Raw genomic sequence first — 24,043 nt, 5'->3', positions numbered from 1 at the left:
AGTAAGCCGTCAAAGCGAGTTCTGGAAGGAAGTGTGTCACTTCAGACAAACGAAGAGAAGATGTGATTCAGTGAAAACCAACCACAGCAAATGGATAATATGTCGCGGTGAACAAAGTCAAAGAATGTACAAGTGTGTAAAATGTGTAAGTCAAAGTAAAAGAATGTGTTCTCCTGCTTCTTCTTACCATTTGCTTCACGATTTCTTGTATCCTTTCCATCGATCCATCAGCTTCACTCCGCGTTTACCTTTCCAAATTCACCATCCACCTCCACGATTTCACTTCAACCTTCCCTTTTCCGAATGTTACGCAATCCTTATTTAATATAAATAAATTCACTTTTGGCTCTTCACCTCCTGTCACCACGTGCTTCTCCCGGAACCACGTGATCTGTTTCCACCCTCTGCGTTTACCGACCCAAATTCACCATTCACCTCACAAGTTTTTTCTACAACCTTTCCATTACCTCATCTGATGAAAACTCTTTCTCAAAAAAAAAAATAATAATAATAATAATCATAATGATGATCTCTTAAAATGCTTCATCTTCCTCTTTCACACGTGTGGTTCTCATTACTGTATCATAATGCACTAGTCTTCTTCTATTTCAACAGATTGCTCTCAATTCGACCCCAGTGTGTTCCTCGGTTGGAGTATCGATACCGTATCCCTGCGTGTCATAGTGTTATGAATTTGGAAGCCTTGTGCACACAGACAGAGAGCAGTCCCCAAGTTTAGTTATCTCAATAAGTATGTGTTTGTTGTTAGGGTCCCCTTCCTGTGTCTAAAGGGATTTACATGTGTGTGCTGCGAAGTTTGTTTTACAACAAATCTCCTTCACTTCACTTCGCACACCGACGCCATTGCCCACGTGCGTTCGACCACGTACGTGGGCAGAGATTTTCATCGCCTCAGTCCAATCACGAGTCCTCAGTCCAATCACTCCACCCCTTGTCCAATCACGCACAGAGGGCGACTTTCCCACGACACCCCGGCCAATGAGGGTTGAGATGGCCACAGAGGGCAACTTTCCCACAACACCCCAGCCAATGAGGGTGGAGACCGCCTCAGATGGCGATTTTCACACCCCGGACAAGAAAGATATAAAGGAACGCCAGCCTGGGGAGGTTGGTCGTCTTGGGGGTCGCGGGTCTTGGTGCTGGCTGGTTCATCTGGTCCTGGGTCATCGTAGTCTCTGATCTTCTCCTTGGCCTTGGTTGATTGGTGCGTGGCCGGTTGGAGAGCGTGGTCCCTGGTGCTTGGTGCTGCGTGAAAGCTGTGGGTATGAGTCCCGCCACACGACCAGATCGTCATACACCGCACGAGGCGGACAGGTGCAAGCCAAACCCTGGCCTTTGGCTCGCCTTTACTTCCGAGCTGGAGGCCCCAATAAAGGTCGGCCCAGATCTTGTGTGTGTGTGTGTGTGTGTGTGTGTGTGTGTGTGTGTGTGTGTGTGTGTGTGTGTGTGTGTGTGTGTGTGTGTGTGTGTGTGTGTGTGTGTGTGTGTGTGTGTGTGGCGCCAGTCCGTTAAGTAGAATTGTTTAAGTGCCTTGTACATACCATGCATTGCTTTTAGTCAGTTTAACTCTGCTCTCTGTGTCCCCCTCCCTTATAAATAAACCCCTGTTAAATGTACCAGCTCGTTTTCTGTGGTCCAGCACAGTGCGTATTGAGAATTTGTGAGGCCGTTTGGGCCGGTAATTGTTCATTTGGGTCCGACGGACTCTGGTAATTCCGCTCGGTTATACTGGACCGAGGTAGCTGGAGCGACCCGATTCGACAGAGCCTGTTGAGGGTGTGGTTTTCCACGGTAGTTGGATGACGTGGGTACTTAGGTATATTGAAATTTGGCAATTAGCCCTACCCCACGTCGTCAAAATATTGGCGACCACGGTCCGCTAAGGGACCCATGACCTTTCGGACTTATCCGAGAGTCACGACCTAAATTCCGGGGTGTTCGGTGGAAACGGCTCTACTGCTCTGCCAAGTAGTCGTTTTTCGCCACAGAACCCCGGCCCACAACAGTATATGGACGGTGTTATCTCCAGATGTGTCTGGATGGTGGCTATGTCCAGATGGATCCTCCCCGACACTGTTGTTCCTTTCCCTCTCCTCCCCTCATGCAACCTTTCTTTGCCCTCATCTCACACTGCCTTCCCTTTCCACACCCCTCCTTGATCCCCCCTCCTGCCTCACTTCCCTTCCCTCCTTGCTCCCCCCTCCTGCCTAATTTCCCTCCATCCTCGCTTCTCCCTCCTGCCTCACTTCCCCTCCTTCCTTGCTCCCCACCCCCACCTCAATCTCCCTTCCTCCTCACTTCCCCTCCTTCCTCACTTCCCCTCCTTCCTCACTTCCCCATCCCGCCTCAATCTCCCTCCCACTCCTCACCCGAATCTCCCTCCCCTCCTTACTCTCCTTAACATTCCCTTCAGCGAAGCGATGGGTTGTATTTGCTAGTCATTAACACTTGAAGTCTTTCATTAAAATAAAATAAGAACTGTCCTTTTTTTCCAGCGTTTTGTATACATTGTATGTTGTCCAGATGTTCAGTGGTGTGTTCAGTTACCAAGCAGTTACCAGCCGTTCCTTATCAATGGTTTTGAATGGAGAGCTTGCTTGAGTGTTTAAGCCACTTGACGAGCACTTTACAAGAAACTTTGTAACTGAACCAAAGACTCCTTTAGAGAAGGACTGGAACCTCACAATCTCGGGGTTTGTAACTTGAGTCTGAAGGATTAACTTGAGTCCGTGGCTAAAATGACTTCTAGAAGAGCTAGAAACACGATCTCGGGATCCATATCGGGGTTTTTGAGGCCGGCGAGTTCAATAGTGTCATTTTCAACACCACCTGAGGTCATCTTCAAGGTCAAAAGGTCATATTTCAAGGTCAAATTACTGAATTTTGGTATTTTTTTGCCCGTTTTTGTGTCTAACTCATAAACGGTGAGAGATGGATGATTGTAATAAGATGCAAGTGTGTAGATCTGTCAAACTTTGATATTTATTGTCATATATCGTATTACATAAACATTATATGCATGTCACAACACTATGCCTATAACAACTATGTCTATGTCTATCACTCGTTGGAGAGCTTTTCTTGCCTCCTGAGGCATTCCAAAGCGATTTCTTTGTCACTTGCATTGAGGACATGAGCTTTCAATAGAATGTTGGCTAAAGTAGTACATGCAGCATTACTACGAGCTAAAGGTGCATCTATAGAGGATAACAGCTCAGCAAAATGAAATCGGCAACGCATTTTAGTCTTGTCATACAAATTATAGGCATTATGTACAAAAAAGACGGTTGACATAGTCGGCACACTCAATCCACCTCTATTCAAATTATCTAGAAACTCAGATGACACCTCGTTACCATCTTCATCATCAATGATCTCCATACTAGTGCTATCGCCATATTTATGAACAAGGTGTCAGGCCAAATAAACTACTTTATGCTTAAGGGCATCGTCAGACCCCAAGAGATCCTGAGTGTCTTGAGGAGTAATCTCGTCAATGAGTTCACTTCGCTCATCTGGATTTATGGAAGTTGTACACTTCTCGTCACAATCAAGCACATGAGAACTACATTCGGGCATAATGTCATGCTTAATGGGTGTTTGCAAATTTACAATTTTAGCTGCAGCCATCATGTCAATGACGTCAATGTAGAAGTTTCCACCGCTTCTTTGCCTGGCTTGGCTGAAAAACTTTTCCAAGGCTTCATCTGCAAATATAGCAGGAAGAACGTAGTCAAAGTCTTTCTCTGCCGGAAGCAATTTAGCAGCATCCACATTATTACGTGTAGACACAGTGAAGGCTTCAGCAGTTTGCTGAGTTAGCCTCAGCTTACGACCACCACCTCCTTGCCATGCGCAGGTAGATATAATTTGGCAGGCCTGCTCCAGCCTAGTGAAACTTGTACAGTCTCCTGTCCAAGGCTGTCTGGATTCGTCACACAGATGGATAGCTGAGAAACGGTCTTTCACCTTCATCATCTTGAACCACTCACTCATTATCTGGGTGAGGATGATTGTGCCTTCGCTGATGCCCAGTGAATCCTTGAAGATCTTTAAAGCAGCGACAGTCTTGTCATTGAACACTTGGCATACCAATGGTACGCTCTGGCATTGAAGGGGCTTGGGGAAAACAGCGGTGTGCGTCAGCTTGGTTAAGCGAATAGGAGTAGCCCGGTCAATCTCATAAACCTTCTGAATATCACTCCAGTCAGCCTTGTACTCATTACCATCTACGACAAATGAGAGTGTCTTGCCATTAACAGTAATCCAGTTGTTGCGAACATTTTTGAAGATGTGCACGTAGTCGTACACAAAGAACATAGATTGCTCTGGAATTGACAGCACTTGGCAACTTCCTGGTCCTCCAAGTTTTGAATAAACACTGCGGTTGGTATTGCAATTGTCACATATCAAAGAAATCACAGTACCGCCAGCACCAACTACAGCTAATGCAGCTTCGATAAGGAGTTCCTTCAGCTGATCGGCAGTTAGTTTTTTTGCAGGGGAAAATGCGTAGAATATAGCGTCGACCACCGAAATGGCAGGCAACTTCAACAACCATGGCATGTGAAGCAAGCTTTTCGTGTTCACCACCAGCTGTTGCATTTTGAGCATTTCCTGCAACATGCCCCCCAGAAAAATCGCAATGTCTCGACCAGCTTTACCTCGTCAAACATTAAATTGACCAAACGCTGCTGTGGTTTAAGCTGGTCGAACAAGGTTTTGAGGTTGGAGTCCTGCTGACTACTAGCAAGCATCTGTTTTACCTTTTTTGTTGATGGTAGAATGATTAAGCCGGATCGACGAATCATTTTGTATGCACTGGGTGATATGTTGTGAAGCTGCATTGCGAAAATCATTATATCAGTATCAAATCGGTGACGATCAAAAGGTTTAAACATAAGATGCAGCTGCGACAGAAGGAACGTGAAATGAGGAAGCTCGTGTGCCTCAGTCATCCAACAGAGCTGGCTTATTACAAGCTGAAGAATTTCCTTGCTTGTGCATTCATAGATGTTTACCTGGTCAGTTATGGATTTAATCTGAGACCATTTTGAGAGCAGGCTGTTCTTCTGCAAAGGAAAAAGTCGTTTGGGCACCTCAATGCCATCTTTCTCAACTCTATTCAAGAATAGAAATCTAAAAGGTGAGTGAACTTGTTGGAAATGAAAGAACTGCTTGACAGTTTGTCCAGTAGCATCAGTTCTTGATAGGTAAAGGTTTTCCTGGTCTTTTATGACGTTAAAGCCAGGAAAATAGGAGCTGATTTTAGCAGAGAAGTGGTCGAAATCTTGGATATTGTCTGCAGCCTCATCAGCTGCCTGCATCTTCTTAGCTCTTGATTCTGACAGAGAAGATGATGTTGGGCGTGGGGCTGAGGTCACCTGCTTCAAAGCTGATTTCGGTACTCCAGGAAATATTGATGGGGGTTCTTTGGGTCGTTTGCCACCTCTAACTGACACCCAATCACAATTGAAATGTGTCTCACAAATATATATCTCCTTTAAGCACCTCAAGCTTTCTTTCTCATTTGGCATTACCAATATCCATCTTTCCCTCTCCTCAAGCCACTGTCACACCTTGACGATTTAGCCAGTGTATGCCGATTTATGAAAAATTTGTCGAAAACGCTTGCACACGTCGAATACGTTATGGGTACGTTTTGTATATGTTAAGAGCATGCTGAAAAACACTGCCATAAGTCGTAGTACGCTGGCTTTAAACGTTGTATTTTTGGGTTGTCCTCAAATTTTTGCATGCTTGAAATTTTACGACGTATGCCGGCGTTACGACATTCCTTCACGACATTCCGACATTTTACGACATTTTACGACATTCCGCTACGCTGGCCATAAGTTGTAGGCACATTATGCGATCGTTGACACACGTCGACACAAGTTACTTGTAAGTTACTCATAAGTCGAAACACGTCGAGGTAATGTTTAGCATACCCGAAACTTATTTCTAACCTATGAGTAACGTGTTGTAGGCACGTTACGCGATCGTTGACACACGTCGACACACGTTACTTGTAAGTTACTCATAAGTCGTGTGGGGGAAAAATTTATATTAATGTATTTTAAATTGTAACAAATGGAGTTTCAGAAATGTAACTTTTATGCTGCAAATTGAATTGGCTGTCATTTCTGGCCAAAAGACTTTTGCCCTAAATGATAAGAAATGTGTTGTTCTGGAGCAGAGTGACCGAGCTGATAAATGAACCTTTACTTCGAAAATGTACGAAGTGGCTTTTGTCTAAAAGACACGTCTACATGTCTGGGTGAATATCCCCCAACCTCTCTCTCATGGAAGTATAAAATGTTTTGAAAGGCACATTGTTCTTAGTGCGAGCACGTGAGGAAGTATAGTTTCTTCGTGGCTTGTACTCCTTGGAACTGACCAAGTACCAAGTTAGAATAAAACTCTCTGATGTAATGTAGAAGTGCATTGAATCGGGTTGGTCTAACTGTTAACGAAGGTAAGAATAAATGAAATAGAACCAAATAATATTGCAAACAAATGGGGATTCTTAAGTTCATTGTACAAGGGTGAGAAGTGTATGGTGTATAATTAGGAAATAAATTGTTTCACAAGGAAGGACTTGTGTGGACATCAGTTTTATCAGTGTCGATAGGGTTTTTGTAGGATTTTATAATCAAATCAGACAAACGTTAAACTCTGTCTGAAGTGAAATAGGATTCCACAATCGGCCAGTTAGAATCCTTCAGGAGGACAACGATCACATCAAAGTGGGTTTAAAAAATCCACATCAGCACTGTATAAGGCACGCGACATCTCGACTCTCAAATCAATCCACTGTGCGAGTTTCTGTTTGTGATGTCACGCTGCGATTCACTGAAGTCAATTTTTTTAGGGGCTGGGCATAGCAAGTTGTGAAAGACTCCAGAAATGATCGAAATATTGCTCGAATAATCCCATTCTTGATTAAAAAAAGGGTGATTTCTTCACGAGGAAAGTCAAGTTAATATATAGATAAGAAAGTTTTGCATGTCAGGGGACCTTTAAGAGTCCTGTTCGAAAATGGCGGCCATGCCCTTGTGCCAACCATTATTATTTTCTCCTCTTCCTCGGTCGGCATAAACTACCAGCCTCCGACCGTGATGCCCGGAGTCGATCTCGCCAAGGTCCAGCGGGCCGTGTGCATGTTGAGCAACATGACGGCCATTGCGGAAGCCTGGGCACGGCTCGATCAAAAGTTCGACCTGATGTACTCCAAACGTGCCTTTGTGCACTGGTACGTGGGGGAAGGAATGGAGGACAGAGAGTTCGCGGAGGCACGGGAGGACCTCGTCACGCTGGAGAAGGACTACGAGGAGGTTGGAGCCGACTTGATTGATGGAGAGGGGGATGACGGAGAGGAGTTCTAGTTGGTTAGGCCCATGAGTCTTCTTCATCGGGTTGTTATTTATTGTAATTTTGTTTTTTGAGTTTGATGTTAAACCCAAGAGGTTAAACACTCATTTTTCGAGCAAAACGTTGTTGCTCTTTTTGTCGGGGGTTGGAGGTCAGGGTACAATACGTGTCTGTACTGCATCTTCACGTCCCAAAACCCCTGTTTAACAAGGTTGGTGTGAAGGAGCCAACCAAAGGTTGTTGAGTTTTCAAAACTTTTCTTATTCCTTTATCCTTCGCTGCGCTTTGGATCTTTTCCTGTTGTTTTATTATTTTTTTATTAAACTTCACCGAAAGCCTTTGTTGGGATCTTACCTCATACTTTACCCTTTGTAGGTATTTGGATGAACGGTAATATGATTAATATGTTTGTGTCGTTCCTTTCTCTACTTTGCACAGAGTTCACCCCCGATTCTGGAGTGATTAATTGCCAGGTATTAACACCAGGTATTGCAGGTGATACCAAGGAAATGAGTGGTCCAGCTTACACACGGGAGCGAGTGTTGTAAACCATTTCTGATGGTCCACAATGAAGGATTTATCTTTGTGTGACGTGAAACAAAGACCTTGCAACTTGAGCGAACGACTTAGTTGATTCCATTTTGCCCAAAAGTCCATCGATTCCTGTTTTGGTGTCTTTGAACCTGCTCTTGAATGGTTTACATCTCTTCTTCTTCTTGTAAAGATCGTACGTCTACCCTGAACTATGCTCGCTGCTCTTCAGACCCAATTCATCTATCTGTCGGTGTCCCTCAGATCCCTTCATGGTTCCCTCTAGCTTTCTCTTTATCTTCACCTACTTAGTACAGTTTTATGGGACATCAACATCAGCTTTCATTGCTACATTCATGATACCAAGATCTACTGGAATAAGTTTCCCAGATCGAGTGATAGTTACTCAGATCTAACCGTCCATTATACCCAGATGTACTTACTGGTCCAAGTTACCCAAGCTATCCGTCCATGAAACCCAGATGAACTTGTCAATGTTACCCAGGCTACCCGTCCATGATTCTTCATTCATACCGGTTCCCAAGGTAAGTTGGCTATAACTCAAGGCCTCATGGTGGTAATTCACCTGCTGTGACGTGTCCCATCTCATAGGATGTGTGTAAAGAAATTAAAACCCTCAACAACTTTGAACTCAGGTTGGACTGCCTACTCAAGGCCTTAATGAGCAGTGACAACGACTGTCTTTTCATCGGAGAGCTACCCTGAGTATGTCGTCTTGGAAAACAACCCTGAACAGTTTTGGTCGTTGTGTTACCATGTGTTAAACCCTGTGCTTCATTCACACGACGCTGCTGCGTTTGACACCTGTGTGCAAGGTGTGTCCCTTAAGGAAATGCCGGTGATGCTGAAGTCGCTCATAGAAGGTGTAGAATTTGGGGACCGTTTGTGTCGAGGCACAAAGATCCCGACCTTTGACCCCAACATTCTGACTTATGAAATGTAATGAAAAACAAATGTTGGTTAGGGTGGCTGGTTTGGGATCTTGGAGTCCTGAGTTTGAGCCCCGTTTGCTGCTGAATTAACGCCAGGTGAGGTTGAGTCAGCCTGTCATCCTTCCGCGGTCGGCAAAATGAGTACCAATGTACTGCTGACTGGTATAATGGTTGCTGTTCCTTGCCTGAACACAACCACGGTGCGGTAATCTTTATCCTGATGAAGCGAAGGAAGGAATGCCGTGAAGGAGAAGGAGAAGCAGAAGGCGTTTATTAGGTTTTAAAATAACAGGACTGGAGATCAATTTTTATCACTATCGAAGTAAACAGAGGCAAGTTAAGAAAATAACTCGACAAGCCAAAAGAGACTTTGAGAAGGACATGGACTAAGAATATGTAGGTCAAGGTCATATGGTGATCCGAAACAAATATTGGCATCATTGAATCACTGGCCATTCATGGTCAATCACCAGGAGTAAGCCGGGGAGCCGCACAGTTGGCGATTGCAAACATCCAGGTTCCCTGCGCTCACGAAGTGAAAAGCGGGGTTTCGCGATGTGCCGTACGTATGTGCGTATCTGCATTTTAAAATTTAATTTCCTCAGCAACCGTTAGTCTGATTGACACAAAAATTGTCCAAGTTGGTGCTCCTCCTCCTGTAGAATTGTGTTTTTTATCATAATTATGACGTCATAAGTAACATGGTACAGGCGCCATCTTGGATAAACCGAAAAAACTTGCACCTCCACATCTCCGAAACCACTCCGTGGAAAGAATTTACACGTGGTTCGTTGTCAAGCACTCCCCACAGGAAATAAGATATGTTAATGATGATGTCACCGGTGCCTTCATTATGACGTCATAATTCGACAAGTGCAATGCTTGATCCAGTCAGTATGAAAAAATAAATTCTCTACAATTGTTGATCCAATGGACACAATTTTCACCGTCGGAGCGCCTCCTCCTGCAGAATTTTTCAATGGTAATTATGACGTCATATGTCACGTGGTACTGGTGCCGTCTTGAAAAAAAAACCCAAAATACTTTGCCCCTCCACATCACCGAAACCACTCCATGGTTAAACATCAAAACATTGTTCATTGTAATGTACTCCCCATGGGGAATCAGATACGTTAATGATGATGTCATCAGTTCCTTCATTATGACACCACATTTCCCACCAAATTGTAGCAAAACAGGAGGAGGTGGCGGTTTTGGCCATGACTGGTCTACGTGTCCTGGACGTCCTCGATTGTATCAGCTTCACCGATACGCTGTTTCATCGGATACTTGGACGACAACTCTGTTTCTCTCACCCACACCATCTTCTCTTCCATGAAGTACAACGAATGACGACGTGATGTCAGCAGGGGAAGGGGTGGTTGCTCAACTCGTGTAGAGGTGTGCGTGTGTGTGTGTGTGTGTGTGTGTGTGTGTGTGTGTGTGTGTGTGTGTGTGTGTGTGTGTGCGCACATGTACGAACTTGGCCATGTTGGAGTATAGTTCTTTGGTGTTTACCCACTACCTCTATTTTGAAGTGCGAATGGTCAAGTTTTGATCTTTATTCAATGAGAAATCGCCTGCTTGTCACCACATACACATTCCAATAAAATCACCGGTTCAGGGAAGGATACTCATGAAATGGTCATGGCCCCGGCACCACAGTATAGCTTTGGTTACACGACATTAACCCCGCGTTTTGAATTGGCCAGCGTTTTGGAAAGGCCAAAACCTATCTGGACCAGGAAACGAGCTTCCCTTGGGGGAGAAGTGATCAACTCGGCCCAGTCCGTGTCAGTTGTCCCAAAATTCCTCATCTCTATTCATTTATTTATTTTTTAATACTTCCACTTATTGTGGTGGCATGATTTCATGCTTTCAACTGGTTATGATCAACAGTGCATCACCACTGCTCCCGGGTATGGGGGTACCATTGATGCAACGGCCTTATTACCAGTTCACCGGTACTCATTCCGCCAACCTCGGAAGGATGACAGGCTGAGTCAACCCCACCTGGTGTTAATTCAGAGGCTGACAGATCTTGAACTCAGGACTCTAAGATCCCAAGCCTGCCAACCGAACCACTAAGCCAACACCAGGCTTCATCTCTCCTTTCAGAGATCTTAATTTTAATAATCACAGGGATGCAGCAAGCAACACTGCAGGGTGACCTCGTACCAAACAGGCCAAAACACAAGCTGTGTGTCACGTGTGTTCACAGAAGGGTGTGGACAAACACGTGGCATTCACCATATCATTCACTGAAGTTGCAATTTCTGCAACTTGTCTCCTAGTCTGACAAGATATCAAAGCTGCTCTCCAAAGCCAACCGCAGACTGGGCATCCTTCATCATTCCTTGATCAATTGGGACTACTCACGGCCGACAACTCCACAAGGCCCGAGTCCACAGCTCAATGTAGGAGAACCCAAAATGCACAACTTGAAGCATTTCAAACATAAATTCCTGGCTTTGCCATTGGCTTGTACAAAGGCTTCGTCTCCAACTAACAGGGTAAAGGAACGGACTGGGAGCGAGTGTGTCTTGTGTGGGAAAAAGCTCCAATTCTTTATTCAAACTGCACAGAGGAACCACGGCACTTACTGTCCGTGGAAATCCACACTTAGTGCGAAGGAAAGTGAACTGGATGTAATAAAAAAAAACACTTTTGGAGATTATGATCAGGCCTTGCTGTTCATGTGGGGAAACCCAAAGGGACATGTTCATCGCTGGGAGGACACGCCGGCAAATCGCTCTGCACGCTCAGGGTGGACATCGGTGGGGATGTGAGAAACGACCTCCTGTATTGGCGATTCAAGCTGTTCTTTGGGTAGGGTGTCAATTCAAATGAGTTGAGAACAATAAATTCAAAAAATTCACAAAACATTCAACCGAACCAGTCAAATTGAAAATGCAGGAGAATCCTCAGGTCTGCAGGTGGAGCCGCAGGAGAAGAGACGTTGACGAGGAAATCGTCGCGCTAGCTGGCTCCAAAAATGGTGCAGAGATGACCTTTATCACTGAGACATCAATTGACAGCTCGAAACCTTGAGGATAGCCGAAAACGCGATGGTGAGAACTTTCTACACAATGACGAGGTTACCAAGAAGGTTCCCTGCAGTGCCAAGAGGTCTGTCGGAGTGTCCGGTGGGCAAAGCCGAAGCAGCTAACGGGTCGTACGTTACACTTCTGTACCAATTGCAATGCTCCAAAAGATGCGAATCCTTCAGCCCCTGACGTTTGGGAGGGTGACTGGGAGATGGTCACGTGGACGGTGAGATTTCCGTTCTCGGCAAACAGACGTGCGGTACTCAAGTTGATGGCGAAACAGTTCTTGTTAAGAATTGCTGTGTCGATGCCTTCTTGAATGGGGCTCGGCGTGGCATCCCAGGTGAGACGACGGCGATGACCGACGAGCTTGATGTGGTAGGTGAAGTGCTCAGCCTGCTTGCGTGTCCCGATGAGTATCACGATAGCGAACAACTGATCACGGCCATTGGATTCCCCTTGCTTCGTAAGGACGAGGAGGAAATGAAAGCCAAAGCAAAACTGCATTTGGACCCAGTCCTGGGCGTCACCGAGTTCGATTTTTTCCACAACTATTCGCGTTTCCTCCTCCTCTAATTCCGTAATGAACTTGTGCTCGTCTTGCAGATGCGGCACCATGGCCTCGAGCCGACCCTGCCACCTGCAGGAGCTACTCGGACAAGGGCAAGGGTACGGGTGGAATTCACACAGGTCTTCGTGGTCCGGCTTGTCGGTGTACAGCATCCTCATTTGACAGCCGGAAAAAGCATACCTGCACGGAAAGTGCACGACTTCCGCCAATTTTTCCCGGGACAGGTTACGGTCACCGCTCATCGGACCCCAGCAAATGGCGCAGCATGTGAATTTTGACCGGCATGTGATGCAAACCATGTGACCGTACATGCACTTTATGATGGGCGGCAGAAGGTACTCAGGGCACAAGGAGCACCGGAAGAAGTTGAGCAGCTGTTTGTTCATCCGTGACATGTTCCAGCCTCGATGGAAACGTTGTGCTGGAAGTGACCGAGATACACCGTTGGAAACCCCCAGTCCATGCAGCCCACTCATTCCTGTAAACAGGTGTGTATCAAGTTCGAGGAGGAGCAGGGTAATTGTACTCCACCACTCTCCACCGCCGGAGGGGCAATGACGTAGGACGTCGTGCAACGTCTGACGTCATAATTGCGAATCTCGATGACGTTTATGCAACATATTAAAACAGAATAATGAAATAAATATAAATCATCCAATCATCATCATCTTGGATTCAGGCAAAGTTTGATACAAAGTGCAAGAGTCACAGTGCTGATCATATACTGTCCGCACTGGGCCGCACAACAAGACAGGCTAAGAATGACTAAAGATATCACGTTTATTCTCCTTTCTTACTCCCTCGACACTCCGTCCCCCTTTTTAAAGAGTATTTCCATTACTAACCGACCTGTCACTGCCACATACCTCTTCTGTGTCTTTCAAAGGGATCTCAATCGAGTCACTCATGGCCCTCTCCTGACGAGACAGGAAGTGACGTCACCGCATTGAGAAGCGCGATTTTTTTTTTAATTTGTGTTCGTGAGCAGCACACGCTTTTGTGAGCAGCACACGCTTTAATAACGGCTTCTGTTTTTCATTAAAAAATAAATATTTTAAAATTTGTGTTCGTGAGCAGCACACGCTTTAATAACGGCTTCTGTTTTTCATTAAAAAATAAATATTTTAAAATTTGTGTTTGTGAGCTGCACACACTTTAATAACGGCTTCTGTTTTTCATTAAAAAATAAATATTTTAAAATTTGTGTTTGTGAGCTGCACACGCTTTAAAAACGGCTTCTGTTTTTCATTAAAAAATAAATATTTTAAAATTTGTGTTTGTGAGCTGCACACGCTTTAATAACGGCTTCTGTTTTTCATTAAAAAATAAATATTTTAAAATTTGTGTTTGTGAGCAGCACACGCTTTAAAAACGGCTTCTGTTTTTCATTAAAAAATTAATATTTTAAAATTTGTGTTCGTGAGCAGCACACGCTTTAATAACGGCTTCTGTTTTTCATTAAAAAATAAATATTTTAAAATTTGTGTTCGTGAGCAGCACACGCTTTAATAACGGCTTCTGTTTTTCATTAAAAAATAAATATTATAAAATTTGTGTTTGTGAGCTGCACACGCTTTAATAACGGTTTCTGTTTTTCATTAAAAAATAATTATTTAAAATTTGTGTTCGTGAGCTGCACACACTTTAATAACGGCTTCTGTTTTTCATTAAAAAATAAATATTATAAAATTTGTGTTTGTGAGCTGCACACGCTTTAATAACGGCTTCTGTTTTTCATTAAAAAATAATTATTTAAAATTTGTGTTCGTGAGCTGCACACGCTTTAAAAACGGCTTCTGTTTTTCATTAAAAAATAAATATTTTAAAATTTGTGTTTGTGAGCTGCACACGCATTAATAACGGCTTCTGTTTTTCATTAAAAAATAATTATTTTAAAATTTGTGTTTGTGAGCTGCACACGCTTTAATAACGGCTTCTGTTTTCAATTAAAAAATAAATATTATAAAATTTGTGTTTGTGAGCTGCACACGCTTTAATAACGGCTTCTGTTTTTCATTAAAAAAATAATTATTTTAAATTTGTGTTTGTGAGCTGCACACGCTTTAATAACGGCTTCTGTTTTTCATTAAAAAATAAATATTTTAAAATTTGTGTTTGTGAGCAGCACACGCTTTAATAACGGCTTCTGTTTTCAATTAAAAAATAAATATTATAAAATTTGTGTTTGTGAGCTGCACACGCTTTAATAACGGATTCTGTTTTTCATTAAAAAAATTAATATTTTAAAATTTGTGTTTGTGAGCTGCACACGCTTTAATAACGGCTTCTGTTTTTCATTAAAAAATAAATATTATAAAATTTGTGTTTGTGAGCTGCACACGCTTTAATAACGGCTTCTGTTTTTCATTAAAAAATAAATATTATAAAATTTGTGTTCGTGAGCTGCACACGCTTTAAAAACGGCTTCTGTTTTTCATTAAAAAATAAATATTTTAAATTTGTGTTTGTGAGCAGCACACGCTTTAATAACGGCTTCTGTTTTTCATAAAAAAAATTAATATTTTAAAATTTGTGTTTGTGAGCTGCACACGCGTAAAAAACGGCTTCTGTTTTTCATAAAAAAATAATTGTTTTAAAATTTGTGTTTGTGAGCAGCACACGCTTTAAAAACGGCTTGTTTTTCAGAAAAAATAATTATTTTAAAATTTGTGTTTGTGAGCTGCACATGCTTTAAAAACGGCTTGTTTTTCATAAAAAAAAATTATTATTTTAAAATTTGTGTTTGTGAGCTGCACACGCTTTTAAAACGGCTTCTGTTTTTCGTTAAAAAAACAATTATTTTAAAATTTGTGTTTCTGAGCTGCACACACTTTAAAAACGGCTTGTTTTTCATAAAAATAAATAATTATTTTAAAATTTGTGTTTCTGAGCTGCACACGCTTTAAAAACGGCTTGTTTTTCATAAAAATAAATAATTATTTTAAAATTTGTGTTTGTGAGCAGCACACGCTTTAAAAACGGCTTCTGTTTTTCATAAAAAAAATAATTACTTTAAAATTTGTGTTTGTGAGCTGCACGCGCTTTAAAAACGGCTTCTGTTTTTCATCAAAAAATAAATATTTTAAAATTTGTGTTTGTGAGCAGCGCACGCTTTAAAAACGGCTTGTTTTTCATAAAAAAAATAATTACTTTAAAATTTGTGTTCGTGAGCTGCACACGCTTTAATAACGGCTTCTGTTTTTCATAAAAAAATTATTTTAAAATTTGTGTTTGTGAGCTGCACACGCTTTAAAAACGGCTTCTGTTTTTCATTAAAAAATAAATATTTTAATATTTGTGTTTGTGAGCTGCACACGCTTTAAAAACGGCTTCTGTTTTTCATTAAAAAAAATTATTATTGTGGTGAATTGAGGTGAATTGAGGGACATGACGCGGGATCACATGTTGTGCGTCTCGCGTATAAGGGGAGGTCTCCGCGGCACGGAGTGATTTTCCCCGGGGCATTGCCATTTACATCGGCTGCTCACTTGATGCTCGTTGACTGAAGGTGCTCATTGACTGGTGAGAATGGAGATTATATCGAACTCCGTGCTTACGCGGATTTAGTCTGCAATGATTAATCGCACATGTATACGTTACTGCTTATGTACTCCTAGCTGAACCTGTATTCCCCGGTGTGCCCGCAGAAGCGGCTCCAATCAAATGGAATAAAGCCTAAACTCTGAAGGTTCTTCTCTCGCTCTCATTTCAATTTATTCCATTTGGTTTTCTCGGCTCTCTCAACCAACGATGGACAAGATCTACAAACCAGAGAGGTTCGACGCAGACCCAAACGCGACTGACGCAGAAATGAAATGGTCGCATTGGTTCTGTTCCTTCTCACACTATCTGACCATCATCGAGGAGGGAGCTGACAAATTTGCCGCTCTCGTGAATCATGTCTCGCCCGGCGTGTACAGGCTCTTCTCGGAGTGCGACACTTACGAAGCAGCGATCGACGTGCTGCAAGCGCTCTACGTGAAGCCCAAGAACGAGGTATACATACGACATCTTCTCAACACACGCAAGCAAGCAGCCGGGGAGACAATCGATCAGTTCCTGCAAGCTCTGAATCAGCTGGGAAAAGACGGCAGCTTCCGGGCCGTAAGCGCCGAGGAACACCGAAAGGAAGCCACACGGGAGGCATTCATCCAAGGACTCAGATCAGCCCACATACGGCAACGCTTGCTAGAGAAAGCGCAACCCACTCTTGACAAGGTAGTCGATCAGGCACGAGCGATGGATACGGCTCAGCAGCAATCTGAGTCATTTGGGACACCGATGCTGCTAATGAACGCTGCTACGATGGGAACCCAAGGAACCCCACTGGCACAGACACAGCCAGACATAGGGGATGGAGAAACACCCGAGGAGCCGGATACCCAGGCCACGTCAAACTCCTCAGCAACTGCTCTGGTTGGTAAATGCTTCTTTTGTGGGTACAAAAGGCACCCTCGTCAAAAATGTCCCGCCAGAGATGCCACATGCATGAATTGCGACAAGAAAGGGCATTATGCCAGGGTATGTAAATCTACTCTAAGGAGAAATAAACCCACTTCTGCGGCTCTCTACTCGCAAAATAAATTGACTGCAGCCTCCCCGGGGAATCTATCCAAGGCTATCATCAACATACGAATTAACGGGCATATGGCTGAGGCACTGATTGATACCGGTAGCTCTGAAAGTTTCGTCAACAGCTCGTTAGTGAAGGGCAGGAAATGGATAATCCACCCGACTGACAATACGGTATGCATGGCCGCCACCTCACTACAATCCCGCGTACGAGGGTACTGCAATGTTGAATTGGACGTAAAAGGGTACACGCATCGGGATGTAAGGGTACTGGTGCTTCGTGATTTGTGCGCAGACGTAATTCTGGGTCATAATGTCCTCAAGCAGCACACGAGCGTCGAAATACCCTTTGGAGGAAGTAAACCTCGTCTAATTTTAAATGCGTTGACCACCGCAGAGGTGACGTCCCCCCAGCTGTTCGCTAACTTGTCGCCGGTCTGCAAACCGATAGCGATTAAATCGCGGCGATATACCACTGCTGACATGAATTTCATCACCTCAGAAATCAAGCGATTACTGGAAGAAGGAATTATAGAACCGAGCGATTCGCCATGGCGCGCACAGGTGTTAGTAACCAGCAGTCAGAACCATAAGAAACGAATGGTTGTCGATTAATCCCAAACGGTCAATCGCTTTACCCAACTCGATGCCTACCCCCTGCCGCGCATAGACGAGATGGTCGAACGTGTGGCCAATTATAAGGTATTCAGTACCATCGACTTGCGAAGCGCCTATCATCAAATTCCCATCCGAGAGGAAGACAAACCTTACACCGCATTCCAGGCAGGGAGGCGCCTCTACCAATTCAGGAGAATACCTTTCGGTGTCACGAATGGGGTAGCTTGCTTCCAACGGGTTATGGACGACATCATCTCAGATGAAAACCTCAAAGACACTTTTGTTTACGTGGATAATGTCACAGTGTGCGGTAGGGATCAGGGGGAACATGATAGGAATCTGGACAGATTCTTGAGCATTGCTAGAAAATATAATCTGACTCTCAACTACGAGAAATGCGTATTCTCGGCAAGGTCAATTGACCTTCTCGGCTACACAATAGCCGACGGCACGATTAAGCCTGATCCTGAACGATTGCGCCCACTTCGTGAGCTACCCCCACCTCAGGACCTGCAGGCAATGCGCCGGGTGATCGGCATGTTCGCTAACTATGCAAGATGGATTTCGCAATACTCCGAGAAAATACATCCCCTAGTGCATTGCAAAAACTTTCCACCAGATGCCGCTGTTGTAAGAGCTTTCCACAACCTCAAGGATGATATCAGTAAGTCCGTGGTTTTATCGATCGACAGCTCGGTGCCCTTCGTGGTGGAAACCGACGCTTCAGATCACGCCATAGCTGCTGCACTTAATCAGTCTGGGCGGCCGGTCGCGTTCTTCTCGAGAACTCTCTCTAGAAGCGAGCAGAGACACTCAGCGATAGAGAAGGAAGCGTACGCCATCGTCAAAGCGCTGCGGAAATGGAGACATTATTTACTGGGAAACCACTTCACGCTCGTTACGGACCAACGATCCGTGGCATTCATGTTTGATGGGAAAAATAACGGGAAAATTAAGAATGAAAAAATTATGAGATGGCGGATAGACCTAGCTTGCTACAGTTACGACATTGTTTACCGGCCCAGGAAGGAAAACCCTGCTGCAGATACCTTCTCTCGGGTCTACAGTTCGGCAACAATCAGTCAGGCTTTGCAAGACCGACACGTGTCTCTCTGCCACCCAGGGGTAACCAGAATGGCACATTTCGTGCGCAGACAAAATCTTCCCTATTCTGTTGAAGATATTAAACAAATGAATGCTTCATGCCCTGTTTGTGCTGAACTAAAACCCAGATTCTTTGGCGCGGCATCTGGCAGACTGATCAAGGCCACTTCCCCCTTCGAGAGACTAAACATCGACTTCAAAGGGCCCCTGCCGACCGAGACAGACAACAGATACATATTCACCGTTGTTGATGAATATTCAAGGTTCCCTTTCGCATTTCCGTGCTCGGATATGACCTCGGGCACTGTCGTGAGATGTCTCTCTGACCTCTTCGCTATGTTTGGGAAACCTTCGTACATACATTCAGACAGAGGGCCGTGTTTCATGTCGGCCGGGCTAAAACAATTCCTACTAGAGCTCGGCATAGCAACTAGTCGAACGACGGGTTACAACCCACAGGGAAACGGGCAGGTGGAACGGTATAATGGAGTAATTTGGAAAGCCGTAACTCTGGCGCTGAAATCGAGAGGACTGGGCCCCGAGCGGTGGGAGGTTACTCTTCCCGACGCTCTGAATTCCATACGCTCTTTGCTCTGCACGTCCACCAATGCAACTCCTCACGAACGAATGTTTACTCACCAGCGACGTTATGTTGACGGTCAAATGGTGCCCAACTGGCTGACCCATCCCGGTACAGTGTTCATGAAACGCCCGGTCCGACAAAGCAAGTATGAACCCCTGGTGGAGGGGGTCGAACTCATTGACACTAATCCAGAGTATGCTCATGTCAGGCTCCCGGATGGCAGGGAGACCACTGTGTCGGTTCGCCATCTGGCTCCCTCAGGTACTCCTCCCGCAGGTACACCACCTTCTGGCACTCCTCCTTCTGACATTCCCCCCCAGGAACTCCACCGGGCGACGGGGCTGCCGCGTTCCACCCGAGAGCGATCGAGGAGTCATCCCCGGCACAAGTCGAGGCTCACCAAGAGGATCGGGAGTCTCCCTCAAGTGAAACTGCCATTTACTCCCGGAGAGGTCGACGAATAAGGCCCCCTCGACGACTCAATCTGTAAAGGGGATTATCGGCATTCTCGCTGCTCATGCTCCTATATGCTCATTATATCATATATCGATGCTCATTTCCATGCTCCTACAACTCAAAATAATCACTGCTTGGCATGTATGCTTCTGTAGACCTATTAGTCTGCGTTGCTTGAAATGTATACTCCTATAGTGCTAAAGCAATCATGGTGTGTAAGATGGGCCCCAAGTTGCATTTTAAAGGTGCGGAGAATGTGGTGAATTGAGGTGAATTGAGGGACATGACGCGGGATCACATGTTGTGCGTCTCGCGTATAAGGGGAGGTCTCCGCGGTGCGGGGTGATTGTCCCCGGGGCATTGCCATTTACATCGGCTGTTCACTTGGTGCTCATTGACTGAAGGTGCTCATTGACTGGTGAGAATGGAGATTATATCGAACTCCGTGCTTACGCGGATTTAGTCTGCAATGGTTAACTGCACATGTATACGTTACTGCTTATGTACTCCTAGCTGAACCTGTATTCCCCGGTGTGCCCACAGAAGCGGCTCCAATCAAATGGAATAAAGCCTAAACTCTGAAGGTTCTTCTCTCGCTCTCATTTCAATTATTTTAAAATTTGTGTTTGTGAGCTGCACACGCTTTAAAAACGGCTTCTGTTTTTCATTTTAAAAAAAAATGAAAATATGAAGAACACTTTAACCAGCCTCGGTGGTGTAATCGTCAGAGGGGGCTCTCTGCGTCCTGGGAGGTCAGGGAAGCAAAGAGTGAGACCCCAACGGTCTTTGTCAGGGGATCCACAGCATTAGATAAGTCTGCAAGCAAGAATGGACGCTTGATCTTTCTCCATTGATCTTTGACCCTTGAGTTTCACTCCATCTTCCTGATTCGTGGATCCTCGTTCAGCTTTTCACCCAATCCCCTTCATCTAATGACTAAAGACTATCTGGAAACCGCTCACTTGACCCACACTTGACCCTTGATCTTGGATCCAGTCCCTTTGATCTTTGTCCCTCACATAACTTGTTTTTATCACATAACGATGATTATATAACAAGCGATTCATTCACTTTCTTGATAATTCTCCCTCCATCTCCATACTTCCTTCTTTTTCTTCTCCTTTTCCTTCTTCGTTCTGCTCGATAGGTCAACTTTGTAAATGAACTAGCAAGTTTCATATTTGATAAAAAAAATCTATTGTTTAATCTTGTCCGCCGTTGTTGACAGACACCATCCTTCACATCGACTCGTATTCTGTGATGAGGACTTGCTCATTCACCCAAACACCTTGTATGAGTAGAGTGTTTCCTTATTTACATTCACACAGGTGAGCAAGGTGGTACTTCACGTGAGGTCGTTTCGGATGACTTTCGAGGGATTCAAAAGCACAATGTTTCGGCCAAAGGTTGAGAGAGGCCTGATAAAGGTTCGAGCCTCACATTGTGGTCATTGTGCCTGTTTGTAAAATGAGGATTCGTATTTACCAAATTATGAACTTTTATTTGTTTCTTCAATGCGGAAGAATATACAATCAAATTGGCCTGCCTCATTCATTTCCTGGGATTCCCTGACTCATTCATATCCTGGAATTCCCTGCCTCGTTCATTCCCTGCCTCTTTCATTTCCTGGGATTCCCCGCCTCGTTAATTTCTGGGGAAATCACCAACGGTTCCACGTCGGTGCAGTTTGTCAAGGATTCTCGAATAAAATATTTTTTCCGAATTACCTTACGAGGGTGACTTGAACAAGTAGATTGTCTGGGATTTGATTGTTCACTTGATACCTGACGTGCACCCATGAACTAAACCACGGAATTATTTTATTATTGCCAAAAGTTACAACCCACCGAGAAACTTCAAGGTTTATATTTATTAATTAAACGTAAAACAATAAATTATAAATCATAAATAAAACAATAAGTTATAAATCACAAAAATAAATTGTTTTTTCTTCCCAACAAACAAAGTTGTTAAATCGGTGCCAAGTTTATTTGGGGAACGAACAACACAAGCAACAACAACAAAATTGGAACCATCTTATAACTAAATAAACCATACATTCCCTGTGTGATTTAGGTTCGCTTGTTCCAAGTATGACATTTCCTTTTTCTATTCTAAGGATCATTGTTCCAATTCAAGCGCTTTCTTCTTCAGGTTCAGTGCAATATTTTTCATGTGCAGCCGTTCTTTTTCATCCAAAAGTCTCTTCTCGGTCTCTCTGAGCTCAACCACACATTTTGTCGCTTTGTTCAGGATCATTGCTTCAGGAACATGACTAATTCCAACAAGCTCATCCAAATTATTTTTCAACTCCTTGAAGTTGTGCTTCAGCTTCTTCCTCCGGACCTTCTCCCTCAATGCCTCCTTGCTTTTCCTCTCACTGCACCCACAGTGACACGACTCTGGAAGAGAACTACTGCCGGAACGGCAACAGCATACTTTTCTTTTGCGTTTGATTCCGACAGCAGATTTCGTTGATGCAGCAGGATTTGTGCAGCTTGTTGACGGTTTCATCACGACCGTCCGCTCGGCCATACCTGCCTGGAAGACAATGAAAATGTAATTAACAACTCTCACAATGTAACACCAACTGATGTCTTCTGTGTCTCTGTGTCTCTCTCTCTCTCTCTCTCTCTCTCTCTCTCTCTCTCTCTCTCTCTCTCTCTCTCTCTCTCTCTCTCTCACTCTCTCTCTCTCTCTCTCTCTCTCTCTCTCTCTCTCACTCTCTCTCTCTCTCACTCTCTCTCTCTCTCTCTCTCTCTCTCTCTCTCTCTCTCTCTCTCTCTCTCTCTCTCTCTCTCTCTCTCTCTCTCTCTCTCTCTCTCTCTCTCTCTCTCTCTCTCTGTCTCTCTCTCTGTCTCTCACACTCTCTCTCTCTCTCTCTCACTCTCTCTCTCTCTCTCTCTCACTCTCTCTCTCTCTCACTCTCTCTCTCTCTCTCTCTCTCTCTCTCTCTCTCTCTCTCTCTCTCTCTCTCTCTCTCACTCTCTCTCTCTCTCTCACTCTCTCTCTCTCACACTCTCTCCAAAGAATAAATAATTCAGTGAAGACCTTTTTTTAATCCACACATCACATTTAACACCGATACACGTAAAATGGCACGAAATGGACGATCTATGTCACAACCAAAGGCTACACCAAAGAGAGATCCAATGAGTGATCCGTGGCAACCAAAGGCCATACCTTAAACCAGCGAGGTGGTTCGGGAGGAGGAGGAATCAAAGAAAGCCCGGAATTCACTGGTAAAGATCACGTGACTTTTCATCAATATTAAAATAATGCCTTTATCCAAGAGGACAAGATAGTACAGAACTTTGAAACGGGTTTACATTAAATTATTACCAATCATAAAGTCTGGCAACCGAATGTCTGGTCCAGTGACAACAGGGAGGACCACAACACGGAGCACACTCTCCTTGAAAGTGACAGTCACAAGTCACACCTGCCATGAAAACATGAAACGATGTTCATCATCTGGAACCAGGCCAGTTTCCTGTCTGAATCCTGACAAACCACAATTAAAACTGGTTCAGACGCTCCGAGCAGAGTCGAGGGTTGTTTTTCATATGCAGCCTTTGACTGCTGGTTGCATCATTGCTGGGAGCGTGGCTGTGCTGCTGATGCAGTGCCCGTTTCCAGGAAGCTGGTACTCATTTTGCCATGCTCGGAAGCATGACGGGGTGAGTCAACACACTAGGTGTTGTTAAACAGCACGATAGGGGCTCCAACTGAAGACCCAAAGATCTTAAGCCAGACACCTTAAAAGAGAAGTCAACACCAGACTTACCGGCAAGCTCAATACTTGATATCCTATAACAATGCAGCACTCATGGAACATGTGTTTGGTCGTTCACAAAATCATGCATTTTCCTCAAACTGCTGGGCATTGCCCTTGTTTTGTTGCAGTTTTTGTTGTGGCTGGAAGCACTTGCAGAAAAAAAATGGGAAAAAAGGAGCGGCTGTTCCTGGAGGAGGATCAACAAAAGGAGGTGTTGGAGATTCAGAAGGTGAAGGAAGAGGAGGATAAAAGAATGATAGAAAAAATGGCATTGTTCGAACAGTTGTGGCAGAGAGAGAGAGAGAGAGAGAGAGAGAGAGAGAGAGAGAGAGAGAGAGAGAGAGAGAGAGAGAGAGAGAGAGAGAGAGAGAGAGAGAGAAACTACAGGAAAAAGGTGAAAAATTGCACCAGAAAGAAGAACGAATGAAAGAAAGA

At 44.2% G+C, this 24,043-nt stretch overlaps 2 protein-coding genes across 2 annotated transcripts in view; both read right to left on the bottom strand.

The window, feature by feature from the left end:
* Nucleotides 1-9,150: 9,150 nt before the first annotated feature.
* LOC147008923 (E3 ubiquitin-protein ligase SIAH1-like) lies at nucleotides 9,151-13,448 on the bottom strand. Its single transcript, XM_085864585.1, has 2 exons — nucleotides 13,364-13,448; nucleotides 9,151-12,975 (listed from the first exon to the last, which is right to left on the bottom strand). Exon 2 carries the CDS (start codon nucleotides 12,971-12,973, stop codon nucleotides 11,978-11,980), a length of 996 nt encoding a protein of 331 aa, XP_085720711.1. The 5' UTR covers nucleotides 12,974-12,975; nucleotides 13,364-13,448; the 3' UTR covers nucleotides 9,151-11,977.
* Nucleotides 13,449-21,771: 8,323 nt separating this feature from the next.
* Nucleotides 21,772-24,043, bottom strand: part of LOC147008920 (uncharacterized) — a 127,162-nt gene continuing 124,890 nt past the window's right edge. The window contains exon 3 of the mRNA XM_085864586.1: nucleotides 21,772-22,371. Coding sequence (XP_085720712.1) covers nucleotides 21,952-22,371 — 420 coding nt within the window. The 3' untranslated portion in view covers nucleotides 21,772-21,951. The remainder of the gene's footprint in view (nucleotides 22,372-24,043) is intronic.

Source organism: Eptatretus burgeri, chromosome 18 (genome assembly GCF_056783735.1).
Source record: "Eptatretus burgeri isolate ZD-2024b chromosome 18, Ebu_testis_v1, whole genome shotgun sequence".
Lineage (NCBI taxonomy): Eukaryota > Metazoa > Chordata > Myxini > Myxiniformes > Myxinidae > Eptatretus > Eptatretus burgeri.
Note: the sequence above shows the minus strand (reverse complement) of the source record. Positions and strands in the feature narration are given on the sequence as shown.